This window comes from Malania oleifera, chromosome 4 (assembly GCF_029873635.1).
Source record: "Malania oleifera isolate guangnan ecotype guangnan chromosome 4, ASM2987363v1, whole genome shotgun sequence".
NCBI lineage: Eukaryota > Viridiplantae > Streptophyta > Magnoliopsida > Santalales > Ximeniaceae > Malania > Malania oleifera.
The window spans coordinates 25,255,935-25,277,663 of record NC_080420.1 but is presented as its reverse complement, the minus strand read 5'-3'; the positions used below and the strand labels follow the sequence as shown (position 1 = coordinate 25,277,663).

Sequence of the window (21,729 nt, the reverse complement as noted above, 5' to 3'; positions counted from 1 at the left end):
TTATTTTCACAACAATTGGTATCAGAGAGTGTTGTATGGTCTCTAAATTGAAGGATCTCTTAGTGCAACAAGGTTTAGTGAAAGGTTTATGTATAATTTCAACTGAATAGCATGGATGCAATGACTTAGAATGAATTGGGAGCAATCATTCGTCTTTATTTGGCTAATGATGTGTTGTATCATGTCATGGATGAGAATTCTACGGCATTAGTTTGGTGAAAACTGAAATTCTGATATATGTCTAAGGGTTCGTCAAAATCTGCAAGTGTAGTGGAAGAAGACTCGGAATGTAGTGATAGAGATATGCTACATGTTTCATCGGGTTCAGAGTGCCTCACGGGTAATTCTTGGATCTTAGATACCAGATGCTTTTATCCTAGAAAATGGTTTGACATCTACAGGTCAGTTTATACTAGTTACATTTTGATGGAAGAATGATATTTCATGCAAAATGTTTGTTATTGGAAATGTCAAAATCAAAATGTATAATGGTGTTGTAAGAATCATATGTGATGTAAAGCATGAATCAGGTCTAAGGAAGAATGGTATTTCATTGGGAACTTTAGACTGTAATGGATATTGTTATGAGTCTGAATGTGGAGAAATGAAAGTGTGTGAAGGTAACTTGATAGTGATGAAAAAGGAAAAAGTAGCGAGAAATATCTATGCACTGTAGGGTGTTGCGGTTGTTGGTGGAGTTGCAACTCTTAAATTTGAGTCAGGTATCTTGTGGCATATATGGTTAAAGCATATGGGTGACTACATGTATTCAGATATTTGGGATCAAATGATGATAGCTTCAGGGGATAGACATATGTATTTCATGTGTTTATCACAAAGGGTCTTGGTGTACTTCATGTAGTGGCTGAGGTGGAGAACCAGATCGAGAGAGAGATTCTCAAGTCAAACATTCGATATGAGTACGCTAGTTTCGGTCAAGAAGTTTGTGAGCAGGGCAAGTTATATGCAGGGCTTACAGGGTACTTCTTAGTGAAGTCAATGAGTATGGCGCGTTTCTCGTGTGACCGATCGTCAAAAGTATCACTAGATGGGAAAGTTACAAGTGAATTGAGGACAGGTTTTGTGGTAGACTACTCGGTTATAAGTGGATGTCTACTGGTGCACTATTCTAATGATGGAGGATCTAAGTTTGGTGTTATGTCTAGACAATACATCTTTCTGAGTTATAAGAAAGGTGGGTGCAAGTTAGGTGATCCTATGGCAAACAAAAGGGTGATTGAGGACATGACTTTTGGTACTAAAGTCATAGGGTAGCGTGCTTAGGTAAAGGAAGAGAAACAAATGCTAGAAAACTGCAGTAGTAGCAATCATGTTATTCAAGTGAAGTTAGGGACTCAGGGTAGAAATGTAGGGAGTTCTATCTCGGGTCAACAATATCACGATATAAATGGGTATGTGATGTAGGTAAAGCAACAGACTCGGGGCAAAGTTGACATTGGTCATATTGCAAGGAGTTTCATCTTGGGAGACCAGCAAAATCACGGCAAGCCCATGTGTACTATCATACCACTACTCAGGTGAGTTGGTGAGGCTTCCATTTTAGGAGAGGGTGATAGGATGTTGTGGAGTAATGTATCTGTTGTATGTGAATAACATGTTCTTAGCTAGAAATGCTTTAACTGAGGCTAATCAGTTGGTAACTTTGTTGAAAGTTTTTGACATATATGTGTTGGGTACAGCTAAGATGGGTCTTGGTTTGCTGATTCCCATAGACAGAGATGTAAGGAGATTGATGTTATCTCAGGATGACTTTGTGGACGAAACCGCATGGAGGCTTTGTTTGCCGTCTCAGGGAGGTTCTTTGGAGAATCATTGTGAAATGTCTATCATTTGGTACCTAAGGATGAGGTGTGATGTCTGGGATATGTCAAAGGTCCTCCATGACTGTGTAATGGAGTGTTTCAGTAGGCAACAGAGTGGACTGTCACTTATTAGTTTTGTTGAGGACTATGTAGGGAGCTTTGGTGATATAAGGCTTACAGCAACTTTTTTGTTTCCTGTTGTGGGAAGGTCTTATTGGAAGCCTAGGATGAAGTCTTTAGGTATTGCATCTACAACTATATTGGGGTTGATGGTAGAAACTGAAGTTGCCATCGGCAAGTTCAAGCGGCATTGCTTGGACTTGGTGCATGTCTCTAAGTGCTAGAAGGGAGACAATCCATATCAAGTGTTTCAAGTTCAAGGTGGAGAAATTAGTCATGTTTTCGGGTTCTCCTAAGGGGCGTATAATCACCAAGGTGGAGATTGTTATATTTTTTTGTGGCTCTTATACTTAGTGGGATCACAAGCAAAGGAAGGAAAACAGGTGAGAGAAGTCTTCTTGTGCTGGCAGCAGAAGACTCGTCGATGAGTAGATATCGAGAGCCTAAAAATCTCAAAGTTAAAGACTCGTCGACAAGAGGGTAGATTCGTCGATGAGTGGGCTTCTTTGTCTCATCGACGAATCCCCTATACTCGTCGACGAGTGCACCTGAGCTGCGAGAAATTATTTGAATTTTGAATTTGAATGGTGTGACAGTTGGGGATTCAGAGGGAAACCTCTGAGAGCTTGTTATATATGTTCTTCTGGGCATATTTTAACATGTAAGAGAGTAAGAGAGGGGGTAAGAGAAGGAGATAAGATCATTGAGTGTATATCTTTGATTTTCATAGTGAAATCTCTTGTCGATTGCTCTTGTGGATGTAGGTTTTACCGAATCACGTAATTCCTAGTGTCGTTACTCTTATCTTGACTCTCTTTACATTGCTATGGTTGTGGAATAATTTTGTATTCACCATTTACTTTGTTCTAAGTATGTATGTGTAATTCTTTATAATTAAGGTACTTCACTATTGATATAGGAATGCTACAAATTCTCCTATGCTAAAAGCACCCTTGTTACAACTTAATCCACGTAGTTCATCCTATGATGCAAAGCTTAATACTTAGAGAGTGGATCTTGCTTTTCTTGCAAACATTGTGGATCCATATCCGCTAAATCACAAGAATGATATGTGCATTGGACGTATTTCTCTACCTGCACCACCTTACTTATCCCATACTTCCCGTTAGTATTGGCTTTGTTAGCATGCGTAAAGATCGGAGCCCTAGGAGTTAAATAAGCATGTAATACCTCCCAATGCTTAAACAACTTAGCAAAAACCATGACTCAACTATTACGATGTTTATTAAATGGATTCACTTATATATAGTTACCTATTAGTGGAACATATTTCAAGTGCTTCACTATTCAGTCGGTTGAAATGCTACATTATTGGTTCAAGGATGCTCCAACACAGCCCTACAAAGACCTACATGCATTCCTTTAAATGAGTCTATTCTAATTACAATATTACATCTGAGAAAATATTATAACAATTCAAATTTATTTGTATAAACATATCCTTATAAACATATACTAAGTACCTTTTGTTTATACAATCCAAAAAACTATTAATTCATGCCAATGAATTTAATGAATTTTTTCGTCAATAATAGCCTTCTAGTCATTACTAGGCTATATTTATATAAGATTATTATATAATGACTCAAATTTGACTTCAATTGATTTATTTCATCTCATGTCAATAAAAGACTCCTGACTTATTAAATGAGTATTGAAAAATTGCTAATTTATTTTCAAAAATATGTTGACTGTATTATATAATTATATATAACTTTATAAAGAAGATAATTAATTTTATGGCAAGATTCTTGTATTATTTAATATTTCTATAAAATATCCTCAAATATTGGTATTTTATAATCATATACATGATAACATATTCTTATTGCTTTTAAAAATATGTGAACTATACTAAAAATGATCTAATATAATTTTTATTTCGTACTATTTGAGAATTGTTTTGAAACAACTTATACAAAAGTATTTTTTTGAAAAAATATTTTAAAATTTGTTTAATTAAAAAATAGCTTCAATTTACTCACTATAAGTAATTTTATTTTTTATTTCCATAAAAATATTTTTCAAAAACAATATTGTTTCCATAAATAAAATTACTTAAAATGTGAATTTTTTTTAAATAAGTGGGTTTATTTATTCATATAATGAAAAATTAAATAATATTACAAAATTTAATTAATTATTTAATAATTTAAAATTTAAAAATTTTATTTCGCACTATTTAAGATACTTATTTATATGAACAAGAAGAGCCTGCTCTGTGCAGCAATTAGCCACAGAAACATGGAGACTGCGATATGCGGGAGATTTGCTCTCTCACCAAATCATGTCTTCAACCCTAAATCAGGTCCTTCTATCTCTATAATTTATAGCTCTTTTTTCGTATAAGTTTGCTCAATTACTCGCACTGATTGTTGCCTTTCTACGTAATAACTTCTCGAGAAGTTTTCTGAGTTGCCAATTTTTGCATCCAAATTTTGTCCGTTTCAAAGCTCAATTATTCATCCGCAACTTATTTGTGAGGGTTTTCTGTGTGCTCCGTTGAACTTGATTTGCCTTGATATTTCACTTTATCTTTTTTTGCTAGATTAAGGTGGTTTTGCTGCAAATTATTCGCTGGGAAACTTTCTTTTAGAAGGAGAAATTGTATTTCAGCACGATGTATTGTTTCCCTCAAGCTGAGGAATAATAATAGACTTTCCAAATTCATGGAAAAATGTCCATTAGATAAACGAAGTTTCTTAGAAAAATTTTATTGAAATAATATGTAGACATTGTTTTTCCGCAACAAACATTATCAAATTGATAATCATCACAAAACAAAAACTGTGCAACTCGCCTTTTTGCATGTTGGTAGCTCTCTAAGAGAGAGAGAGAGGGAGAGGGCAGTGCTGTATTGAAGAAGAAAGAAGTCCGAGAGAGTCACAGAACAAGTGTGTTTGGAAGAAAATAAGTAATTAGGAAAATAAGTGGCCTCCAATTTGAGTATTGATAACTCAGAACTGTGACAATTTTGGAAGATTCCTATGTCTCTTTAAGGCGGTCATCTGAAAAATTGGGAAAGCAGATCATTTAGAAACTAGAGTGTTTCACATGTTTGAATTTATACATGTAAATATACTTATTGTAACACTAATTTTGTTGTAGCCTGGTTTTTATGTTGTATTCTGGCTTTGATCTTAGATATCTACAGCCTAAAACTAGATTTTCTATTATCATTTTGGTAAATAGTTGGTTGTTGGCTTTAACTTGATCTGCCACCTTGCACTAGGGAAGTTGAGATTGATATGTAACTATCCAAGCATATTCAACTGTTCAAGTGGGCAATAAGGTCCTTAATAATGATGTGAGGTTTTCATATATACACCAAAAAAAAAAAAGGACTCCTAATGATTCTTGCAAGCACAAATATATAGTCACATTCTTGAATTTCTAGGGAAATTCTACGGTGCGCTTTAGAAAAGAAGGAAGTATGTAGTAGGTATATTGATGTCATTGAGGATATGTATGATAGAGTAATTACTAGTGCTAGGATTACAAAGAGCCTGGTGAATTTCCAATGATAAGTATAAATCTTGGGTTTACTTTGAGCCCTTATCTTCTTGCATTAGTTGAGAACCAAATATGAGGCTCCATGGTGTATGTTGTTGGCAAGTGATATTTCTTGTTTGATGAAACTAGAACAGGAGTAAAATCTATGTCAAAATTTTGAAGAGAAGTTTTAGATAGAATGCATAAAATGTAGTTTTACTCATGGTAGGGGGAATATTGAAAGAAATTGATAGCACCAGTAGATTTTAGTACCTTGGATCTATGATGCATGTTGAGGAGAAGTTGAAGAAGCAAGCTGCGTAAAATGGAGAAATGCTCCAAGTGTGTTGTGTGATCATAGGATATCCTTAAAATTAAGAAGAAAGTTCTAAAGAATGACTATAAAATCAACTTTTCTATATAGGTTAGAATGATGGGGAACTAAGATGCAACATATTTGAAAAGAAAGGTTGTTGAAAGGAGAATGATAAGATGCATAAGTGGTATAAATACAAAACATAAATTAAGAAATGAACATGTAGGTGAAGGGGGAAAGGAAAACTTATGGTTAACTCCTGTTCATTCCAAATTATCAACATGATTAATATTCATGCAACATGCTAATATATAGGATTTGAAATTAAGAAAAATACAAACACACCCCTAGAACACTCATATTTACAAGTAAATTTCTACATAATATAATGCAAATTAATTTACTGAACCACATACTTGTGTTTAGGACCCATCCTTGGCCCTAAGCCACAGTGCAAATTAATCCATGAAATGGCCAGCCTCTGCCTCCCATCCTACGTGAATTCCCCATGCTAGAAAGAACTTGACTCTTTTGAGTTGGCCACCTTCGAGTTGGGACAAGTGTCAAGGAGACAATCACCACAAGAGAAAACATCGCACTTCATAAGAAAGGAGTCAGTGTTCAACTTATAAGTGGAAGATATTGAGATGATCAGCTTGTTCTAAGTTTGTTAATACAGTTGATACATGATAGGCTTATTGGGTCAATAATGTGTTTGTTGTTTTGGATGTGAAGGTGAGAGGCTACTGGTGGTTTACATCAGTTTGTGGATCTAATTGTACAAGGTTTGGGAGTTAATTCTAGTTGAACTAGTTGATGTTTATGGTCTTTGATCCCTTTATTGGTGTCTAGGGGGATTTGAATGTGATTAGAACCTCCCGCAAGAAATTGAGAGGGCAGAATCTATAATTGTTTCTAGCATGGGAGGGTTTGGTCGTTTTATTAAAGAGTGTGATTTGTGTGATATCCTTTTTTAATGCACAATTTACTTAGTTCATCACTAGACTTTATATTTGTTGCCACACGGATTAATGGGTTCCTATTTACCACACGAAGATACTTTTCCTCATTTATCCCAAGACGTTTCCCACATTTATGTTGGATTATTGTCCTTCAAACATTGATTCTAATCCACTTAGATTGGTCCTACACCTTTTAGGTACGAAAGTGGTTGACTCATTCTTCTTTCTGGCTTTAGTTACAAACATGTAGGATGAGTGTGAGGTGCCATTTGTGTTGGGAGGGGTGCCATTTTTTGAGAAAATTGAAAATTGTTTGAAGTATGGAAAGCTAAGGTGTTTGGTGATATCATGTCGTATGAGTTAGGGAAAAGGGATATTTTACAGCAAGTAGATACCCTAGATAATATGGTGGAGGAGTCTCTATCTAAAGACGTAGCTAGGATGTTGTTGAATAAGTTTGGAGAGGTTCTTTGAGCAGCTAGTTGTTTTTAAAGGTCTGTCTTTGTTTGATCTTCAGCACGATTGGATTGCAGTTTTGTTTTAATGTTTTCTCTCTTTCTTCTTTTGGTTCTCATCTCATGAGGAGGATTTCTTATGTTCCTTTCTGTATATTCGCTCTTCCGCACTAAAATTTCTTCCTTTTTCTATTAAAAAAATGGATTGAGGGGAGACCGTAACACTTGGCTTTTTGATTTGGTGGCTAGTGGTAGGAAATGCAAGAATTTAATCAAAAGGCTGTAGAGTGGTGGGGCTGGAAGGGGTTGTGATTATATAGGTGGTGAGGGAGTTCTGATTATTATTGAGTCGAGCTTGAGTTCATAATTTTAAGGTTAAATCAAATTGGAATCGAATTTTCTAATTAAGTTCAAGTATCCACAATGTTGGTCCAACTTGACTCAAATACAACCCTAGTAAGAGTTATGAAATTTTAGAATTATTAGTTTGGTGACGTTTGTTGAAATTCTAACGAAGGTTCTCAAAACACCCCTTATAAGGTGGCCCAACAGTCGAGGTGAGACCTCAACTCAAACATCCGGAGTTTTATTCCTTGCAAGGTCAAACTTATATTTAAGTGGACACTTGCGATGGTAGTTGGCTATGATTGGTGTCCCAGAGGCAGTAGGTCAATTTACTGTCATAATTCTTTGCTAATATATATAAAGACTTTGTGAAAGATGCAAGAAGAAGAGGTAGGACAGGTTTTTTTGTTGAAATTAGATTTTGAGAAGGCAATTGTGTGGGTTTGAGTTTTTTTTTGGGATGAGGTTGTTATTGGTAAGTGGTTACTATGTATTATGTTGCTTATTATATACTGTGTTAGCGAGTGTATTATTGTTACTCTGATGTACATAAGATATTTTGGAGACTAAGTCTATAAGTGCAAAGAAATTTGGCCACAGTGCAAGGTAGTTGGATGTAGAGGATTTGTCCATCTTGCATTTACAGTTTGCAGATGCCACCATGTTTTTCAATTGATGGCATAGGTAGTTTCCTTAGTGTCAATTGTTCTAAAAAAACAAAAAAAAAAAAAAAGGTTGATGTGTCAACTATTTTGCAGATTTGTAGAAGGTTTTGGGGCTTAAGATTGATGCAAATTAAGGTAGATTCTATAGCTCTTTCTTCTTATGCTAGGGGTGGCTGATTGTGGTATTTTGAGTTGGCCTGTTAGTAACTTAGGTGTTAGGGGTTAACTGTAAAACACTTTTTCGGATCCAGTGAGAACGTGTCTAAAAGGTCGAATGGTGGTAGAGTTCTGGTGGGAGGGGCTCTCTTTATCTTAGTGGGTTAGATTACTTTCATTGAAGCTCGTCTCTCTTCTATTCCTTTGTTATATTTATCTTTGTGTAGAATACCCATGCAATTGACTCATAAGCTTGAAATGTTAACAAAGGATTTCTTATGGTCTGTGGTAGGGCATAGGAGTGCACAACATCTTGTTAGTTGGGATATGTTTTGTAAGTCTATGAGAGAGGGAGGTTTGATCATGGGTAAGCTTGATTCCCTTTAGCATACGTATTCTTTAATAAGTGTGAGCTATGGAAAAATGGGTTGGATACTTTAGTTAGAGGAAGTGCCATCCATGCAAGCCCTTGGAAATTTGTTTCTTATCTCTTATTTCTTTTTTTCCTTGCATTATAGAATTGGGAATGGGGAGAGAATTGGTTTCTGGCTTTCCCTCGTCCACTTTTCTTAATGCTTCAATTTCCAAATTTCTTTCTTATAAAGGGAGTGTGGAGCTACGAAACTTCCACTGCGGTAGGAATTTGAATGAGAGGGAGATCATTCTCTTTATCAATGTTTTAAAAGGTTCAATGGAGGCTCAACCGACTCAGTCTAAGATACCAAATCACAAAAAGGCCAATAAATCACATACAGAGGCTTATGCATTTCTACAAAAAGGCACACCTTTTGTGTCCTTTGGGTTCAGGTTTACACATTTTTGGGGTGTGAATCTCTTGTTAGATTTGGCTGGAAAATTTTAATTATGTGTTTATATAAAAGGAATGCCATAATATGAGATGATTTTTAGAACTCTTGGATCTCAACCTTTCCAAAATAATTGAGAGTTGCATCTTAGATTTTGAAAATAATTTGAACTTTGTAATGTTATAGCTATCTCTTGGCATGATTTACTTAATAAATTCAATTTAGCAAATTTTTGAATGGCCAACAAGTAATTTACAATTTTTTTAACATTTTAGTTGTAATTTTATTAATTTTTTTATTTATTTTTTAAAAAATACATAATTTAATTACGTATTTTTATCTAAAAATAAAATTCTCAAAGGCTTACATATCAACACAGTAAGGCTTGTGCCTCGCCTCTTAAAGGTTAAAATCCCTTGGTTTACACCTTCACCTTTAAAAACTGCACTCTTTTTTGAGTGTGCTAGGCTCTTCCCGATGTTCTTTAGGAGGGATGGAAGGACTTGGGCATTGGATTTGCTGCAAGTATTTATTTATTTATTTATTTGGCTTATGCTCTTCATACCGGCCCTTTTCTTTTACATTCTTTTATTTGGAAAACTGAGGGTCTCTCCAAGAGGCCTCTCACATTGACTGAGGTTCTCTATAGTATTGATACTATTGACTTGCTTTGGAGAAGGAGAACCAATAAAGCACTTTCACAGTTTTACCTAATATGAGTGCTCTATCTTATCGGAGTAGGGAGACGTGTTCTGGATGCAGCTTTGCTGGCTAATGAAGTAATGGATGATGTGAGGATAGGTAAAAATGTAATTGTATTAATTGTAGGTTTCTTGATAGTGCTTTGGATAGTAAGGGTTTTCAGTGCATGTGAAGGAAGTGGATTAGGGGTTGCCTGTGTTCCACTGTGTTTTCCATCATAGTTCATGAGGAAATAAGTCCTGATTTTCTCAATCAGGTATGTGACAGGAGATCCTTTGTCACCTTTTATTTGACTCTGGCAGTGGATGTTTTGAGTAAAATGATGAGTAGGGGGTGGAGAGGCATGTTGTTCATGGAATGAGGGTAGGCTCTGATTTGCTCCTATTTAATTTGCATTTTGCAGATTATGCCCCCTCCCCCTATATATATATATCTGAAGGTCTTAAAAGCTTTTCTGATGTTGTAACAAATTTGCAGATTTTTTAGGTCTTTGGTCTGAGGATTAATTTTTTTAAGAGTTGTGGATATTAATGTTGACTGTATTATTCTTTCTCAGTTTGCGTCTGTGGTGGCAGTGGTATTTTGATTGGTCTCTTACTTCGTTAGGAGTTCCTTGGGCAATAATCCTCCTTCCATTTCTTTTTGAGATGCAGTGGCTGGAGGGGTTCTTATTTTACTCTTTGGAGTCAAGTTACTCTGATTCGAATTTGTCTTTCATTGACTCCTCTGAATTATTTATCCTGTTTACGACTGCAGCGCATCCTGCCTATTAGTTAGAAAAGATGACGAGGGATTGTTATGTTTAGGTGTGGGTTTTAGTGAGAGGGATTGATGGCAAATATGGGCTTCAATTGAACAGCTAATGTTAAGAGACAGAGTCAACAGCAGCTATGGTAATCCTTGGAAATTATTTCATAGTTTTCACATTTGTTCTATCCTCAATGCAGGACACTGTTGGTTCTGGAGAGAGGGTCAAGTTTTGGAAGATTGTTGTGTTGGGAATGCTCCTTTTGTTTATTTTTATTTATTTATTTATTTTTATTTTATTTTTTGAGTTTTTACTGTCTTGATCAGCCTTCTAGTCTTTATGATGCTCCCTATTGTTGGTTTTTTTCCCTTTCATCAAAGGAATGTGCTTTCTTGAAACTTCTATATATATTTTTCTTTCGTAGTTTTTAAATGAGACATAGACAAGTGATATTGGTCTTTTGCAAGAAGAATGTGACTCTTTGCTGTTATCAGCAGTGATTGATCAAAGATCTTCAGTTTTGATCTTTTATGGGAATTTTTCTTGCTAATCGTTCTTTACTCCTCTCACACATGTTTCTTGTATTGTTCCTTTTCAGGTAGATTCCTATATTTGAAAATCTAAGATTCCTTTGCTTTATTATCCGAGTGGTGAGACAATCTCTCATTTGTTCTTGCATTGCTACCAATTGTGGGAGATCGGAATAGGCTTTTTTGGTGTGTTTGTTCAGCAGTGGGTTCATCTTCTGACTTTGGAGAGCCTGCTGCTTTCTGTCTTTGAGGGCTTCATTAATGGTGAGGAGAGGAAGGCTTTGTAGAGAAGTGTTATTTTTGTGTGTTGCATTTGGAGGGTGGTACTTTAAATAAAAATAGAAGTTAGAAATTACAAAATAAATATATATCATTGCGGGGGACTGGTGGGGCCATGCTCCCCTAGGCCAACACGTAGCTTTGTTCCTATTCCAAATGTTCTTTTTTATTATTATTTTTTAATTATATAGAAGGGGAGCCTAGGTGCAATGGTAAAGTTGTCGCCATATGACTGGAGGTCACGGGTTTGAGGCGTGCAAACAGCCTCTTGCAAAAATGGAAGGTAAGATTACATGTTTTAAACCCATCATAGTCCTCCCTTTCCCCAGACCCGGCATATGCAGGAGCTTTGTGCTCTGGGCTGCCTTTTATTTTTTAATTATATAAAAGGAAAGATTGTGGATTGTTTAAATTTTAAGGAAGAAGATTTGCAATCGAGCAAGGACCTGCACTGTTGGCACATGTGAATGCCGCTGTTCGCAGTGACAGTAACTAATGAGCTGTTGAACAATTGTCATATTTCTGTTTCTGTTTCTTCTTTGCAGAATTGTCTCGAGTGTGGGGGAGGGGAGGGAGGAGACAAGGAGTTCGTGAGAGAGATGGGGGGAGAAAATATTTTAACTGGATCAGTGGCTCTAATGCCCAATGATGTAGAATGAAGAAGAGAATGAGCGAGAGGAGAAGAAGGATGCAGGGAGGTCATGAGAGATGGGGGAGAAAATACATGGTTAACTCCCTTCAATTTAAAATGACCAACCTGATAAACAACCATACAGCATGCTAATATATGAGATTGCTAAAACAAATGAAAATTACAGATTCCAACAAACATTGTTAAAAAAAACCCCGCTCAGAATGCAACTCTAACTGATTAATTAAACAAACACATTTAAGCTTAGGATTCAACTCATCTTCGAACCTATTCTTTTGGAACTATTTTCTGAAGAAGGTTATCAATCCACCCCAATGGCTGGCTTCCTGTTCTACATCGTTGCCTTGTTCAAGATTTTAACTCTTTAACCATATCTTTTTTCCATTTTGACACTAGTCCATGATTAGGATAACCTGGTTTCCCGATACTCCCAACAACTGTTTTGAAACAATGCTGATCCTTAATCTAGGCAGAATTGTACTATGGATTGGAGAGAGACATTTTCTCCTGTGCAAAGGATCTATGACCATCCTTTTTCCCTCTTGCCTCTTTTTTCCTTGGGATTATGCTGGATTACGCCCTGACACACTCAATACAATTTCTTGCATTCCAATTACTCATTTTAGAAAACTCATGGACTCATGAGAATGAAAAAATTTGTTTAAAGATCTTAAGCAACAAACTGTACATGAATCTTGTAGTTTTTTCTTGGAATTGTATTTATTATCCCTTTGTGGAGGATTTTTTATCCTCGTTCCATTGTAATTGTTTCTTCTCAATATTCTCATTAATAGATTTGTTTTGTTATCAAAAGTGCAAAGCATATCAACACAATGGCAATGGCCTCCATCTCAAGTTTATTCTATATTTCTGTTGCCTACTATCATTTTTCTCTTTGTGTGGGTGGAGCACTAGTCAAATTGTTTTTTGCATAACCATAAATGGAAATTCTAAAGTGATTCTCGTTGATGATGATAGATTAATAATATGTACAACAGGGGATAAAAACTCTCTTTGTAAAGGACAATGCACAAATCGTGGCATCCTTATGGCTATATCAGCTACAGGGCCGGGTAAAGGAGGAGGGTTGTTGGAAAAGCCAATCATAGAGAAAACTGCACCTGGCCGTGAATCTGAGTTTGATCTAAGGTATAGAATTTTGGGTTGTTATATATAATAAAAATATTGAAGTTAACATTTTTATATGTTGGACGAGTGCATTTTTGTCATACCTTACTGATACTGCTTTATACTTTCAAGGCCTATCCAAAAACACCCATTTCACAGGAATCTAGCTTGGTAAAATTCTTATTCAATTTTTAATTGAATTGGATGTATATATCAAGAGACCTTATTCCCATCCACAGAACCAAGGGCAGACAAGGATTTTTCTTATTTTTATTTTATTTGGGAGGTGGAGCAGTGGAGGGTAAAGTTTGGGGAGGGTTGCAACCAACATTTCATGAATAGCGAGTGATGTGCTAATTTAATGGTTTTAAAGTCTCAAATTGTAATTTTATCGATGAAATTAGCTCAGTTAGCCTGAAGGTTTGATGTCCTAGTTATTCAATCTTGGAGGCTTTCAAACTTTTAAAGTTTCCAAAGCATGGAAAAAATCACTTTTCTGCTATCTGCATCATTTAAAAAATATTTGATTAGTCACTCTAATTTTTTTTACCTATTATCACAGATATTGCAAGAATTTGTTAATAACTTTTGAAGCTAGATATTTTAATGTTTACCAAGTCACATACTGCCAATATTGTTGTAACAAAAGAATTGGAACCTGTTATTTGATGTTTTCATTCCATTTGTCAAGGGTAGAAGAAGGTAATAATCAAGGATGTCATGGAAATGCATGATAGAAGATGTTCTGGCCCTTTGATTTGATTTGTGTACTTTTATGAATATTTCATTGAGTGAAAACAAATTACTGGGGAATGACAGATATGAAAGCAAAAAATTGTGTTTTGATTTATATAGCCTAATATAACTGCTTGTATTTTTCATCTCCAGCATTTGGTTAAACCAGTTCAACCATGTTTGGGTGTACCAAGTTTAACTGTGAGTTTGTAGTTTTTGTTTTGGTTTTGGTTTGGTTTATGGTTATACTGAGTCTTGGCTAAACCCCCAGTATGATGGATCCTGTCACTGAGTGAGAAACTAGTAACTGCATGCAATTGGACTGCTTTTCATTAAGAAGCTTTGAAAAGTCGCAGTTGAGAAGATTAGATTGTTAGATGAAGAAGCTGTTGGCTGAATCAATCACTCAGCTGTGTATATGCATGTGCGATAAACTTAATCTACTCTTTATAAAATGTGTGTACGCAAGTGTTATATACATAAGAATAATTATATAGTGATAAGATGCATACAATGTTCTTTTCAAATGCTACTCTAAAGACAACCAACCTCCAACTTGGGTTCCTCTCCCAATTCACCAAAGATCATTTTAACATTCACAGACAATGACAACATGTCCTCACTGGGCTCCTTACTGATCTACAAACATCAAATGTTCAGTCAAATTACAACTGTAAGAACTCTCACAAGGACACAAGCCCTTTTACAGAGAACAAACCTCTCACAAGGCTAGGTATACAAATGAAGATCAAACAATAAAAATGAGATGCAGATGAAGGTTGCTACTTGAAGTTTATGTGTTAAGTTCTCTCTCTTCTTCACCTACGGCTTGGGTTGTATCTGTGTTTCCTTCTTCATGCACAACTCATGAAAGAATTCAAACTCAAAAACCATCCATTTTGAGATTCAAGTGTTCATATTCTAAGTAAGTTGTAGTCCTTTTAAATATTCATGCTTTGACTTCAAATCTCTGAGATTAATTTTAATTTTTAGCAAAGGTAAGTAGTCAAGAATCTTCAAAATATTTACTTATAGCTGCCAATCTCTTCAAAATTCAAATATTCAAATTTGTTTATTTTGCAAGATAATTTCTTCAGGTGAAGGAAAACAAGTCCTCTCGGTAAAACAGAGAGCTAACAAAGAAACGCAATTATATTAAAGCTGCCTTCCAATCTCTTTGGACGTTAGACAGTGAGAAACCCTCAAAAATCCCCCAAAAAAAAATGTGCCCTAAAAAAAGAGGTGTACAAAATGGCTTTTCTCCCAAAGTAAACAAGAGGTCTTCTTTTCTGTGAAAATTCTGGCATTCCTCTCAATCCACATCGCCCACAGCACTGAAAAACTGCACATACCCAAAAATCCCTCCCTGCTTTATTCGTCCCAAAGCCCCAAAACTTTACCTTTAAAAGTCAAAAGATAAATTCTGGTGCCACTTACTCTTCTCCAAAAAACAAAAACTGATTGTTCCACATGTCTCTCACCACCTTACAAATTTTCAATGACCTCAAATTTAAATTCTTAGTGCATTTTTTACTTCAATAAGTCGCAGAGAGAGGAGATTTCTTAGCTCGATTGTTGTTTTTTTCTTGGACTGTAGATAATTATCTGAAAGGATTTATTAAGGCTCATGCAGGTAGTTCAAGTGTTCACTCTGAGGTGCCTAGAAATCTTTTTTGGTAGCTGGTGCTTGCTTGTGCTGTTGTGGGAATTTATGGATCAGGATTTGAGAATGTTGGTGAAGAGTTGTGCGCACAAGATGTTAAGGGATTGATTACAGATGCGGAGCAGAGAACAGGGACTGTTAGTGAGAAATAATGGTGGATATATTTCCCTAGATTGTCGAAAGGAATATGACAAGGCCAACTATACTAAGATTCATGCTGACTGGGCAAACATTGCAGACAGGGTTTGAAATGAGAAACTCTCTTTGGGATAATAGATAACTCTGATGCATGAGTAAATTTTTAAAAAGAAATACCGGTGGTAGTTTTTATATTGAGGAAATTCTGGGTTTGCTTGTCGTGGCAGTTTGTTACTGAGTGATGTTTGTGAACAATATGGATATGTTTCAGACCCTCTTATTAGTTTTGAGGAGATCGAATGAGTAAAGAGCAGCAGGTGAAATATCGGGTTTGGGATTTTGCAAGACCCCTGCTTCTCCTGCTGTGGAGGACCTGGAAGGTAATGGTAAGGAATTAGAAGTTCATGGGCTTGTGGCTGTTAGATCCTGATGGACAATAAGTTTGTTTGGATGATGGTAACGGTGAGTTACAAAAGGCCAGCATGAGTTAGAAAAATTGCAGTGTTCAATTAATTGCCATGAAAAGGGATTCTTTGTTTAGCTTTTGTTAGGTTTTCTTTAGCCTAAAATGCATAAAACCCCCTTATACTAAAAGCTAGTTGCACAATACCCCTCTTAAACTAAAACAATCACTATATAACCACCTTCAAATATTTATAATACTCAATATCTCCTTTCATCTAATTAATGGTTAGAATTTTTAATCAAGTAAGCCTTCAATTCCAAAAATACCCTATGCTTATATAGACAAACAAAGTTCTTAATGGGAAGATCATTAAAAAAATGACAAGTACTGAGGGGACAAAAAGGTTTCCCAATTACATGATCCGGCAGAGTTGATGACACTGACAAGCAGATCCTTTTCCGTAGTTGCCTACCTGCATAATGGTCTGGTCACAATTGGGGCTGTCATGACTGCATCTTCAATGCCGCTGACCACAGTTGTTATGCCATTGGCGACAACGAGGGGTCTCTTATTTTCTTTGTTTTCAACAACCTCGTCTACACCTCTCCCACCACTCTCCAAAATCACCTTCATCAACGACCTATATTTCTACAACTTTATCCTAGTCAACGGCTACAAACTATCCATTTCCATGAAGTTGTGTGAGGGTACCAAAAAATATAGCTACGTAGGGTGCAATACAACTTGAACTTGACTGATCTAGCATCTCTGGGATCTCAAGTCCCAATCCCATACTTCAAGATGAGTGCATGGTTCTGGAGAATAGGACTTTAATTAATTTTTATTAATTAATTTAATTAATGTTGTTTTGATTGGTCCTCCTTCAAACTTCGGAGGTTGTAATAGTCTTTTAGCGACTGTTATTAGCGGTGTAACCCCTTTGAATAGTTGAAGGTGTTTATGGTGATTGTTTTAGTTTAGGGAAGTATTGTGCTATTGGCTTTTGCATTTTAGTTTTTCCTTTATTTTCTTTTTGTCAGTTTTCTCTTTTGACGATATCTCTCTTAGTTTGTAATTTCTTTATCTTCTCCTAAATTCTTAACACATTTCTTTTTTTATCAAAAAATAACTAAATAAATGTTAAAATTTCAATATGTATACTAGATTCAATAGAGAAAGAAATCATATGAACTTGCAAACTCATAAATAAATAGAAGCTATCAGTGCTATATGTGCAAGCCCTTGGAAGTCTGTGCTACACGTGCAAGTGCTTGGAAGTTCTTTTCTTTAACTCTCTTTTTCTCTTTCTCTTTCTCTTTCTTTTTCTTTTTCTGTCTTCTTTTTCTTCTTCTTCTTTTGTGCCTTGCTTCTTAAAAATTAGGGGTGGTTTCCCCATTTATTTTTGGGAGGATACTTGGATTGAGATTACTCCCATTTTCTGTTTTTTTCTCTCTCAACATTGTAGAGTATCGTAACTTCATAATGTTCCTATATCTTTATCCCATTCTTTGGACGGGGGTTCTCTTTTTTATGATTTTTGGTTTTTTAGAAATCTTGATGATAGGGAACTAGAGGTGTTTGCTCATCTAGTTCAGATCTATTTCTTGAAGCATTTGTTGAAAGCCCTCTCCTCTCTGTCCTCTCTAGATTGAATTGTTTGACAAGAGAAAGTTCCTTCAAAAGCAAAGCTTTTCGCCCAGAGATTGATTCTGAACAGAATGAAAACTAATGATCTGCTCTGCAGGTTGGAAGGGCTTGCAAGGCTTTTGGCCCCAGATATGTGTATGATGTTAAGTCTTCATAGGCGGATAAAGCCCGCATCTTTCTTCATTGTGTGGTTACTAGGCTGTTGGACCATAACTTCTTTGTTTTTATTGGTGAGGTTTAGGCATTGCTAATGTAAAAGCTCTTATATGTTTTTGTGGGTTTGGGAGAAGTGGAGGTGTGCATGGTTCGCCCAAGAACCATTCTTGGGCACTTGGGCTTCAAGAAATGAGAGGATTTTCTTGGATCAGTTCACTCTTAATTTTGGATAGGGTTGTGTTACCGTCACTTTGAGCCATTCTCTATGTTTTTGGTATTCCTCATTTCCTTGGGTGATTTGCAGCATGTCTCAAGGACTTCTTTGATGTAATTATGGTTTTATATTTTGGAGGGTGGTTATTCTCCCTTCTGTTTTTTTTTTTTTTCCTCTTCTTTTAATATCATTTTTTCTATAAAAAATTTATTTTGATGTGTCCACGTGATCCTCAACTTTCTATTATTCAATTTTTACATCTAAAAAAAAGATATTATATTTAAAAAATTGATTGAATCACTTTTTTATTTTAATTAAGTCACCCTTAAAACACCTTCATAATTGATTAAGATTTTTATTTCTTTACATAAGGATATTTGGATTTATTTATTTATTTATTTATTTTCATTGGCCTTCCAGTATACAATATGATTAATCACCATTTGGCAGATTAAGATGGTGATAAATCATGTGTTGCTCTAGCATGTCCACTTATGTGTGTGTGTGTGTGTGTGTGTGTGTGTGTGTACATATGTGCTTGGTTTCGCCAGGTTAAACCTTTGACCCTCTACCCTCTTTCTTCTCTGCCTTCAGTGACTATGACCTCTTGTGATCCTTAACAGGAAAAGTGATTGCATCTATCATGTTTAAGGGAGCCTTATACAAGCATGGTCTAGTTGTAAGAAATCAGTATGTTCCATAAAAATAATTACCTAATCTTAGTCAAATTCTCTGAATAGATGTAAATCACTTGGAGAATCTTCTGTGAAGAATATACAGATCCAATTTATTAAATTAATTAAATTGATTGTGAATAAGGATATTCAATCAAATTAACAAGATCAATTTCAAAGATTTATCAATCCCCATGTTTAGTGTTAATATGATGAGGATGTAAGCCAAATTGATCATAAATTCATAATTCCAGGAGCAGGATTGAATGGAGAAGATTATGCCTCCAACAAAAAAAAGTTTTCAAATTTCTTCTTCTTTTTCTTCTTTCTTGTTGGAACAGAAAGAGCCCCTGTCCAAAAAAATAATTGACTAGTTAATTTCTTGCTATGAACAATATCCATTCTTTTAGAATAATTTAGTTGAAGAATCTAATCTTATATTTAAGAAATTAGGGAAAACCCGTATCTAGTAACCAGTACAAATTCTAAATTTTTAGATGGATAATCACTTGCATATGTGCATAGAATATTGTATTTTGAAAGTTAAATTTGGATGACAAGCAATAAAAAGCAAGAGCATAAATGTAAGGGTTAATCTAGAGATGAAGTAAATCAGTATTCATTCATCTGTTCTGCAACTTTCTATAGCATGCTCACATCAAATATAACATCGAACATAATTTTTATTCTCAGGGAGATGACTATGTAACTTAAATGTTTATATTATGCAGAATTTTATATTCATTTTTTTATCATTTATATTTAGCTTAATATCTGTCTTACGCATCATGCAGAATATCGTTCATGACTTTATTATACACAGTTGATGTTTAACATGCATCCTGCAATCGTGCATGTTATTTGAATCATTTCAGTAATGAAAGTCATTTAGATGCTAATAATACTTCATCATCCCAGTGTTCGAAATTTGTAGTGAAAATTGACAAAAATTAAATGCATTTGGGCAAGTTAAATATTACCTTATGTGGAATTAATATCTATTTGATAGAGGAGGTAGTTAAAATTGAAATATAGTTACAGATCTATAATTTGAGGGGGAGATTGAAAACAACCCTGTTATTTCATTGAGTCAATGTGGCAGAAGCGGAAGAGTGCTTTCAGGCTGTTCTTTTTAATTTACAAATGCCTATCAGTTCAGTATGAAGTTTTCTGTAACTGCCGTGAATATCAAATAAATTAGTGACATGCTCATTAAATAGGTCGTCAAAATGAAAATGTTAGAATGTTTTATGAGTTGAAAGTAGAAAAACATGAAAATAATGCTAGGCTCGAGAGAATGAAATTAGAAAGACCATCAGTTGAGGACAAGATGAGTGGAAATGCTGTTTGGATGATTTAGTCATACAAAATTCAAGACAACTGGTGGCATAATGGGTTCCTGAGGAAGGTGAAGATACTATGAGGATAATTGGAAGCCGAAAAAATGTTGGTTGCGGTTGAAGGAAGAGTCATGGTAACCAATGACTTAATTGTAGGTATAGCTCTAGATGTAGCACGGTTCAGACTGTTGACTTATGTAGTTTAAAATATCGAGATATTTGTTGTACATTTGATGCATGCCTTCTGCCATGTCAAGATAATTCAAAATAAGTCATTCAAGCATCCATTCTCCCTTGATTTTCATGATGCTGAATACCTCTCAAATAATCGTACATCTTCTTCTTAGAATGCTTGCATTTGTATATTTTTTAATAGTATCGAAGACACATTTTTAGCAAAAGAATAGACAAAACGAAATGCAGCTGTTAAATTATTGGCCTGGTTGAATTTTTCAGGAAATCAAGAAAAACCAGTCCCCCTTATCGTGTAATTCTGCACAATGACAACTACAATAAGCGGGAGTATGTTGTCCAAGTACTGATGAAGGTTATTCCTGGAATGACTCTTGACAACGCAGTCAATATTATGCAAGAGGCGCACCACAATGGCTTGGCAGTGGTGATTATTTGCGCTCAAGCTGATGCTGAAGAACACTGCATGCAGCTGAGGGGCAATGGGCTACTTAGTTCGATTGAGCCTGCTAGCAGTGCGTGCTGAAGCTGGGTCATAAATGTCACCAGTTGAAATACTAGATGTGTATATAAATTGGTAACACCCATGTTTGTATGAATATTTGTCATCCTACGGTCAAATTAAGTAGGGGGATCGTAGTTAATTTCTAATAAAAGTCGGTTAATTTAAATTGTGTATTAGCCTGCTTGCAGTGGCTTAATTTACAGTTGTTTATGGTTCAACCATGGTCGTTTCATGAAATTGTCAAAGTTTTTGTTGAAATTTTCAGTTTCCTTCATCCTCGAAATTGAAATGGCAGCCAATTTTCACTTGCATAATTTCCATTGAAATCTCAACAAATCGTTCAAAATTTATCAAAATTTCAATTTTAGCGAAACTTATCAAAATTTTAATTATGCAAGGAAATTTTCTCGAATTTCAACTAAGATTTAGGAGTGAAGTAAGAAATTTCTCTCTATTTATTTTATTTATTTTTATCAAAACAAAATTATTACAAGTGCTTTTGGAATAATATGAAAAAATAAAATTGCAACAACTTTTTATTTTCACCCTATACACAATACACATGTATTTAACTTGTAATATATTAATCCTAAAACTTACGTTATTATGTCTATTAATCATTTTTAAAGTTTTACAAAGAATTTCATGTTTTACTAATTGATTTTCATTATTTTTTTCAAATCAAAATTAAAATTGACATTGAAATTGAAATTTTTGTTGAAATTTCTGTGCTTTTAGAATTTCGAAATTTAAATCGAAATCGAAATTTACGGCCTTGGGTTCAACTACTATTGAACCATATGCATGCTATTATTTTGCAAATGGCTTGCAAGAATGAAGGAGAAAGTAATATGCCTTT

The 21,729-nt window shown here is 35.1% G+C and overlaps 1 protein-coding gene across 1 annotated transcript; it reads left to right on the top strand.

Annotated features, from left to right (window-relative positions):
* Positions 1-4,147: 4,147 nt before the first annotated feature.
* On the top strand, positions 4,148-21,036 carry LOC131153326 (ATP-dependent Clp protease adapter protein CLPS1, chloroplastic). The gene is made up of 3 exons (XM_058105552.1): positions 4,148-4,272; positions 13,071-13,221; positions 20,630-21,036. The coding sequence occupies exons 1-3, from the start codon at positions 4,164-4,166 to the stop codon at positions 20,889-20,891; spliced, it is 522 nt and encodes a 173-aa protein (XP_057961535.1). The 5' UTR covers positions 4,148-4,163; the 3' UTR covers positions 20,892-21,036.
* Positions 21,037-21,729: the final 693 nt, after the last annotated feature.